This window comes from Ctenocephalides felis, unplaced genomic scaffold, assembly GCF_003426905.1.
Source record: "Ctenocephalides felis isolate EL2017-DRISC unplaced genomic scaffold, ASM342690v1 CF-g0.4_SCAFFOLD_00845, whole genome shotgun sequence".
Taxonomy (NCBI): Eukaryota; Metazoa; Arthropoda; class Insecta; order Siphonaptera; family Pulicidae; genus Ctenocephalides; species Ctenocephalides felis.
The window spans coordinates 59,553,856-59,563,262 of record NW_020536999.1 but is presented as its reverse complement, the minus strand read 5'-3'; the positions used below and the strand labels follow the sequence as shown (position 1 = coordinate 59,563,262).

At 25.2% G+C, this 9,407-nt stretch overlaps 1 protein-coding gene across 2 annotated transcripts; it reads left to right on the top strand.

Moving 5' to 3' along the window:
- The first annotated feature begins 517 nt into the window (after positions 1-517).
- On the top strand, positions 518-1,639 carry LOC113363718 (cytochrome c oxidase subunit 6C-1-like). Of its 2 annotated transcripts, none has more exons than XM_026606202.1 (3): positions 518-564; positions 751-902; positions 1,502-1,639. In XM_026606202.1, the coding sequence occupies exons 2-3, from the start codon at positions 751-753 to the stop codon at positions 1,566-1,568; spliced, it is 219 nt and encodes a 72-aa protein (XP_026461987.1). In that variant the 5' UTR covers positions 518-564; the 3' UTR covers positions 1,569-1,639. The 2 variants fall into 2 exon arrangements, with proteins under 2 accessions (XP_026461987.1, XP_026461986.1); XM_026606201.1 differs by having other exon boundaries at positions 538-636.
- The last annotated feature ends 7,768 nt before the right edge of the window (positions 1,640-9,407 follow it).

The following is a 9,407-nucleotide window of genomic DNA, read 5'->3' as shown; positions in this document are numbered from 1 at the left end:
TATAGTGTGAGAACTGAATTGCAGAAATTAATAATAGCGCCTGAAGTAATACCACCTTTCAAAGCTTTTTTTACTTTATGCAAAAATCGAGACAAAATAATCAGAACATTAAAAAATATTCATCAAATATATTAAAAATGCAATCGGCTCTCCATTTAATATAGATTACGGAATAAATAATACAGCCGTTCGACTGGTTTTGCTAATTAATCAACGGTTCGAAAAAAAATGCCGCGGGCTTGTTAATTTATTAGCGTGAAGTTGTTCATAACAACTCAGTGGCAACAACAACAACTAAAACTTACTTTAGACAAATTAAAATGATATTAATAAACTATATCTTAATTTTATATTTTTGTTTGATTCGAAGCAATTCTATTATAGATAAATTGTTAAATCATATACAAAAAAAAAATCATATTCCGTGTAAAAATTGGTGTTGCCTGATTCCCATATTTATACATCAAGTATCAGTTTTCATATGTTGGCAATTTGATTCTTTAGCTTTTACGTCATTCCGCCATTTTCTGTCACTTTCGGCAATAAATAATATCCATTCTAAAGGTAAATCATTATTTTAAAGGTTTCAGTACCTGCAAACTTATTTTATTATATTTTACTCAAACTGCCAATAAGGTATTCAACATATCATAACATTAACTTTATTATTATATTTTTCTGTATTTGTTATGTAATAAATGTAGGAATAAGTTTTTTTTTAATATTAAATATTTTTTTATTTCTATATAGATGGTTTTACAGAAGCCACAAATGAGAGGTCTTTTGACCAAACAAATCAAAGTTAATGTTCCAATTGCTTTGGCAGTTTCTCTAACAGGGGCTGTTTGTCTTAAAGTATTCTACAATGATCCATTGAAGCAAAAATATGCTGATTTCTACAAGTGAGTTCTTAAATTTCAGTGTTAATCAATACTACTTGATTTTATTTGAGCAGTATTTAATTACTAATGTATTCTCCATCTTTAGCGACTGAAACTAATGTGTGATAACTAACAGTGTTCTATTTCTATAGAATTCTAAATAATTCAATATAATGCAAAGCATTGTAGAAGAACAGGTTTCTTATTTCTTGTCTTAACTTGTCATTATAGTCTTTTACATTTAGTGACTGAAATAATAAGGATGGAATAATGATTGGGTAATGATTACGCTGTTTGTCTGCTTCATAAAATTAATTCTATACCTATAATCTTGTTGTTATAGTTATACCTAAAGTCTTATCTTGTTAATGTAGTTTTTTACATTCAGTGCCTTCACTAATAATGATTATGCTATTTGTTTGCTTCATCACTTTAATTCTATACCTATAAATTGCTTATGCAATAAATAAATCGACAAACATAACTTTATTTTGAATACATATTAATTTCTAAAATTCTTTCGGCAAAAAGAAAATTTTCAAAAATAATATATTATTTAACATAGTTTTGGTTTTACTTTATTTGTTTATTTATTAGTAAACTACATTTCTTGATTTTAGGACCTACAATGCAGAAGAATCCTTCGAGAGAATGAGGAAGAAGGGATTATTCCAATCATGTGAATAATTTTAAACCTCCAAGAATGGGAGAAATAGTCAGATAACAAATTAATGTAAAATAAATATTTAAATACACTACTTTATAGTTTCCTTTTCAAATTAATTTGTTCCTATATGTTCATTGCAAATTTTAACATACTAAAATTAAGATATTAATTTGTAATGATTAGAAAAGCACAATTTAATCTTTGAATGTTAAAATTATTTTCAAATATTAGTTTGAAATAATTAAACAAGTGCATAAATAAGCACATTATGCAAGCTGGAGGTTGAATTCAATATACATAATGTACTAATTTATTTCGATTACATGAAATAAAACTAATGGCATGCATTATATACTGATGTGGCAGATCTCAGCAGATAAATGTTTAGAATATAGTTTTTAAATCTACTTTTATGTAAAAGTTCATTGCTGCTCAAGATACTATAATTTTGATGTGCCAAAATAATAAACAAAGCTATATTTTTTCTTGAACCTATATAGAGTTTAGTTAAAATTTTTTTTCATTATCATTAAAATTGAGAGGAGCTAAGGCTACAAGAATAAAGCAAATGTTTGTGCAAACAACAAAATGTATTTCTATAAAATGATTTATGCAAATTGTTTGCCCAACGACTACTCTAAGACCACAGAGTTAACTCTATGGCGTTTCTTAGCAGTTAACCTCAAACCAAATCAGCTGACTTGTCATTGAACTTATTTTATTCACAATGCTTCATTTCATGCATATTCAAAATTAGATAGATATTTTATTCCAATTACGTGAATAAAATTCAAAAGATATCTAAAATATTCATTTTATTACGGTTTTATTAAAATGATATTGGACTTAAGAAATTACCCAGAATGCTGAGCGCCAATGCGCATGTCAAGTTAGGAAATGCAAATGGCGCCCGTTGTTATTGTTCGTACCGAATATAATATTTGTGTTGAAATTCTAATGGTTTACGACAAGTTTTATAATAAATTTTAACAAAACTATGCCAATGCAAGAGAGAACCTATGTGTTTTTATTAAATGTTTTGTGTTTTGTAACGTGGAAAGTGAAAATTTTGTGTTAAAAGTGTGCCATGCAAATGGGGTAAGCTGATATTATCGAGTGCCGTTTGAGTTGTTAAAGATACAATTTTACTTGTGAAAGTGTTTTTGGAGGCGATTATCGGATTATAGGAATACATCAATATGATCCAAGGTATGGAATGAAAATCTAAGCTAATTTGAAATCGTTCTTGACAAATGCGCGTACCGTGGCACACTCCCCCAAGGAAATTCAAAATGGCTGCGTCCCTTTCAGCCTCAGGCTTTGCGTCATTAGAACGTTCTTATTTTGATAAATAACCAATGTCAGAATCGAAAAACTATAAATATGATACGGGAATTTTGTAAAAATCGTATTTTTCGTATGTTCAACATTTCTGTAATGGCCTATTCGCGTTACGTTTGCATCTGGACCATTGCACAGACTTTCAATGTTTTGATAATGTCGAGTAATTAGGCTGTATTGTTTCAGAAATTCGACATTAGGGTCAGATGCGTCTATGAAGGCATGATATACGCGCCATGAGGTAAGTTAAAATTATTGAAATTGTACAAAATTACAAATGATTACATATCAAAGTCAAAGCTCCTATTTCCAAACGCTCGGTCATTAGTGAAATACAAGATTCTCGCAGTCAAATTTGTGTTATAGCGCCGAAATAACTTTTGATTATTAATCGTCGTTATTTACCAATAGTTTGTCAATAAATCAACGTGATATTAATTTCGTAAAATATGCATAAAGTTTAAATCATCGTTTTTATAATTTAGTCACACAAGGTTTTTTGTGTCACATAATAAAAACATCTAAAATTAATCGGAAATATCTCCATTTTGCTTATAACACCTTACAAATTTATTTATAATCAATATTAATTGATATAAAACTAAACTTTTTGCAAAATTGCATTATTGAAGTTTTAGTAATTTTGTGAAACCTGTTTTGTGTACATTATAATCATATTATTTATATACTCGTAGCAAAAATAACCCTGTTATAGAATTTTCTCTGTACTTGTCACAAATTTTTCATACTCAAATATTAAATAACCAATGACAATTTTAAAATTAAACAATTTAAACGCTGATTTCAAACATTAAATATAAACTACAATATTTTCCTATTTCTAAATGTCAAAAATAAGGTTAGAGTAAAATTTGTGTTATATCTAAAAAATTCAATTTTATTAACCTATCGTTGTTTCTCAACATTTCAAGCAATAAATTGAAATTATTTTTTGTTGGGTTTCCGTAATATTATGTAATTAATTGTGTAATATTCCATGTAACTAGTTCCATTTCGATAATGTGAATACGTTTTCGGGGGGCCCTCGGTTTTGAAAAGAAAGCTTGTCATAATTATTTATCAAAAATTAAATTTTTGGGTAAAGCATCATATGCATACTAATTTATAATTTTAAAATGGTTAATGTAGTTTTTTTATATAGAGAGGTTTTAATTTTTCGTGTAATAAAATATCATTTTGTATTATATATTTTTTTACGAATTAGGATTATTTTTTTAGTATTTATGGTTAAATACGAATCAGAAAACATACTTTTACGTCTAAGTAAATTCAAATAATTGCTCGAAATTTATTTGCACGAAAAAATATTTAAAAAAAAGATTATTATTTCAAATAAATATCATAATTTGGATGAAATTATTAATATTATTCAAAATTTCTTAAACCTATTGGTTAAGACTTTGACTGTGGCCATCTTTATAAAAACAATCAAATATCATTTTTATACACAAATCTAGTGTGTAAAAAATATATAAGAACAACGAATGAAATGTTCTTCACAATAAATTAATAAAAAGGATTTTCAACTGAATCAGTAATTTCTCTTTAATAAAAAATAAATTAATGTTTATATAATTTAACTATTGTATTTTTGAAACCTTTTCTGATTTTTTTTTCTATAATAATAATTAATTTAACATTTCAAGCAAATGTGCAAAGAAATGAAGATTCTATGGACCCTTTATTTTAATATTTTTTGAAGTGCAGCAGCAGAAAAAATATAATTTTAAAATACGAGAGTAATTGTTATTTTATTCACAAATATTTGTAGAAAATACAAAAATATAATAATGATAATTATCATTTCTTTAAAGCTCTATTTATTGTACAGTTGTGAAATTTGTTTTCTTCATTAGGATATAATTTTTATATTTAGATTTATAATTAATTTTGTCTTTTCTTGATTATTTTATTATTCATTTGTTAAGTTTGTGATGACCTTTTTTTTACCCAAACTAATGTTGATGATTTATAATTAATTTTGTCTTTTCTTGATTATTTTATTCTTCATTTGTTAGGTTTGTGATAACCTTTTTTTTACCCAAACTAATGAAATAAAGTATGTTTTCCACATGAAGTAAAATTATGTGGCTCATCAATTTTTGTTTTGAAATAAAACTATGATTATAATCTGAATTTTATTTTTGATCATTTCTTTCTAAAAAAAAATAATTATTGATTTATACTATGTTCATCAATGATTTCCAAAGTGGACCATATAGATTCTCAGGGGTCCTTGACAACCTTCAAGGGGGGGGTTTCAAATTAAAAGGCTTTATTTCCTAGTTTACCATAGAATTGGCCTAAATAGGATTGTAGATAGTGTACTGAACCTTGACAAAAATGTGGAAAAAATGTCTAGAATATAAAAGTTCTCTACATTTTTTATCAGAATTTGAAATCATCATTTTACTCTATATTGATCTAACATAGAGATTCCTGACAACTTTCAAGGGATAATCAAATTATAAGGCTTTATTTTTCAGTTATCATTTTAATGGAAAAAACTATCCTTTATTTTGGCATCTTTTTTATTTAAATTTATGTGATTGTTCATTATTGTTACTAGATGTTAAAATATTCAGCAGTTGTAACATATATTGTAAATAAAAAAAAATCCAGTTGAGCATAGAATTGGCTCAAATGGAATTGTAGGTAGTATACAGAACCTTGATAAAAAATCATACTCTATTTGTTCAATTAGTCTTTTGTTCTCTACATTTTATATCAGAATTTGAAACCGTCATTTTACTCTATATTGTTCTAACTCAGTGGTTCCAAAAGTAGTCTATATTGACCCCCAAGGTTTCATGGCAACTTTCTAAGGGGGCCAGCGCAAAAAAATTTAGAGGTCCACAAAATAGAAATGGGGGTCAGGAGTATGAATGAAGATACCTAGAAAGCAAAAAATATTGCATATTCCTATAGAGTTATAAAAAAAAGAGTGCGTGTAAGGTTCACATGCGATTGAAGTAAAACTTATTTGCTACTGTACAAGATGGCATTTAAGTAAAAATAAATACATCATATAACAATTTTGAATAATGTTTATTAGTAATATGGTTACACTCGTGATGCACATATTTATTAGTGTCAACCATTATACATATTTATATAATGATAAATTATAAATTATATATTTATAATAGCATTAAAAATATGTATAATATTTAAAAACAATAAAGCAATTAAAGTCATACTTTAAGTATGACATGATCGGTTTGTCATTGTAATTAGCTTTTAGAAACAAATCTTCATTAGGGAAATCCAGTAATTGCTGATTGATAAGTTCTATAATATTTGCTCTCACAGTGAAATCTTGAAGTTATTAAAATGGAAAACATTCTTAGGCAAGACAGATATTGCACCTATAAATCTACACCCTAGTCGCGTCTAAAGAAGTTTTACTTCAAAAATCGATTTCGGGTAAATAAAGGGTTCATTGCAAAGCCTAATGAGTTCATGACACGAAATATTTTGGGAACCTGTGGTCTTACTTATAAAACCTTATTTTTTGGTTTGGATGAAAATGGCCATTCTGGTTGAATTGGAATTGTTTGTTCTAGAATAGAATAAAAAATTTTTAATTGATATTTTCTGTTCTCTATCTTTATATTTATGATATATCAAAATTTGAAACCATCGATTTATACTATAGAAATATAAGACCCTTTTTTCAGTTTAAAAATGGTCATAGTTGACTTTCTGGCTTTCACCTGAAATTGTAAAAATCTAGAATCAAATGTCATACTTTATTTTTCAATTCTAAATTTTTCAATTCTTTATTTTTTCAATTCTTTCACTTGAAATTGTAAAAATCTAGAATAAAATGTCATACTTTATTTTTTCAATTCTAAATTTTTCAATTCTTTATTTTTTCAATTCTTTCACCTGAAATTGTAAAAATCTAGAGTAAAATGTCATACTTTATTTTTTCAATTCATCTCTTGGGGCTCTATTTTTTATATTGCTGATATATAAAAAGCACATAAATAAATTAGATGCAGTAGAATAAATCATTTGAATTGACGAAAATAATAGTTCTCAATAATGAATCATAGTAAATCATAATAAATCATAAATAATCAGTTTAATTATTTGGATTATTATATTATTTATAATACTGGTTTGATTCAAGGTAATAAATTCTGTTATTACCAAGCACCAACGTTATTTGTACAATTACTGTAATATTATTAACCAACTAATATACCATAAATCTATTTATTATTATTATTATTATTGAAAACTAGTTTACGGCGTTGAAACTATCTTTCATAAAATATATAGCATTAAATTTGATTAAAGTTTTAACTTTTTTTTAAACTATCAAAGTTGCCCAATCTAAATATGCAGGTGCATAATAAATATTCATGGTTCCAAGAAAAATAAATTACAATCTCACCAATGGAAAATATAGATTGTTGATAACAAAATATTATTCATACCTGTGTTCTGGCCTAACATTTTAATAAATTTTAGTTAAGAATTATTGAAACTAAAATTGCTGCATTAACACATATTGGTCCAGACGAATTTTTCTTAAAATTGTTGAGATTTTTTAATCCAATTTTTTAATAGAACAAGTTTTTGTATTTAAAAAAAGTTGCAGGTTATATTAGTATGTAAAAGTTTACCAAATATACTATTTAAATTTTATGCAAGTTTGTCATCCAATTTTATATTTTTTCCAAGAAATATAAAATTGATGCATTTTAGCAAAAACATAAAGCAGGATTATAATTTAATATGCAATATCGATTCAAGAGTAGATGGAATTTCTTTCTCGTATTAAAAGTTGAATTTGATTCATTTTTTAACAAATTTCATATATTATTTATGTTAATAGAAGCGATTTAATAAACGATATATAAAGCTAATGCATTTTTAGCGTGCTGGGTTTAATTTTATATTTCAAATTGCATTTTCAAAGTATATGGAGTTGCTCTAATATTGCTTTAATTTTGTACACATATTGTTCCAAATAACTTTTTTCTAGTATATTGAACAAATATTCGAAATAAACACAAAATTAATATTTAATTTTTAACAAATATACGTATGTTTCCATATTAATAGAATAGTTCGTGGATAGCTAATATAGATTTATAAAATCAAATTTATAATTTTATATTTAAAATTGCAAATTTAAAGAATACAGAGTTGATCTTGGACGCTATTAAAGTATTAAAAATCATCATCAATTTTGTATACATTTTGATTTTATATTATTTTAATTTTTTTAATATTAGTTAGTATTACTGAAAATAAATACAAAATTAATTCTAAAACAATTCTATTTTTTTGAAAATAATATTCTAGAAGTTTATTGTAATACTCATTTTTTAATAATTATAGTATTATTTACAATTTAACAAATATAATTATTTTAATAAATCAACACTATAATTCTTGGATATATAAGAGTAGGCAATACATAATTTAATTTAATAATAATAACAATATTAAATTAACAAACTAAAGTATATTAAAGAAGAACATGGAATTAAATATAAATAAATTTAAAACTAGTGGGGTGCATGGCATCGTGCCTTAAGGCAAATTGCTGGAACTTCCCGTACCGTAATTAAAAATCTTGGTACGGAATTCAAATAAAATTACACAAAATGTGTACACATTATTAAAATTTCTATAAAATATCTGATAATTTGATGTACATATGTCCAATAAACATAATCAGCAAGCCTCCTTATCAATACGAATCGAATGTTTATTGAATTATTCAAATCGGTTGATCGGTATTCCCGAAATCGTCGACGAAAATTTGTATCCGCGCGCGCACACACATACACACACATATATACAATATGCTGTACATTTTGTGTGATTTTGCTAATAAATATATAGTTTGAATTTAAAGAATATTTTTAATAATAAATTGTCAATTATAATAATAATAATAAAATGAATGGATTTATAAATAAATTAACTATTACTGTCCTATTTTTTAAACATTTTATGAAAATGGTTTAATTTGAGAAATATGATATTCTAGGCAAAATGTAATGCTGATATTATCTAAAGTTCATTGAAATTATGTCTATTAATATTACTAGCAACAAATAGTAATTAGAAACAAAACAAACAAATTTTTACTTACTAAGAAAATAAGTAAATGATTATTTTCGTCACAGCTTATACATGTTTAGTCTTTTACAGAAATGCACAAACTTTTTTTTCAACTTAACTTTTTTTTTGTTACTCGTTATAATAGTTCAACTGTATTTTATCAAAATAATAACTTATTTCCCACTTAAACAATAATGATTTCTTTTATAAAGTCATTTTTAGTCATTTTTTAAGTTTTTGTAAATATGTTGGTAATAAACAATAAACAATCTAATTAACTGAAATCGGAGATTGCTATTATATGAGTGTTTTTTTTTTCATGAACAACAAATATAAACTATGTTGTTTATTAAATTTTTATTTATTATACCTTAACATGATTGTTTATTTATTTATTTACTTCATAT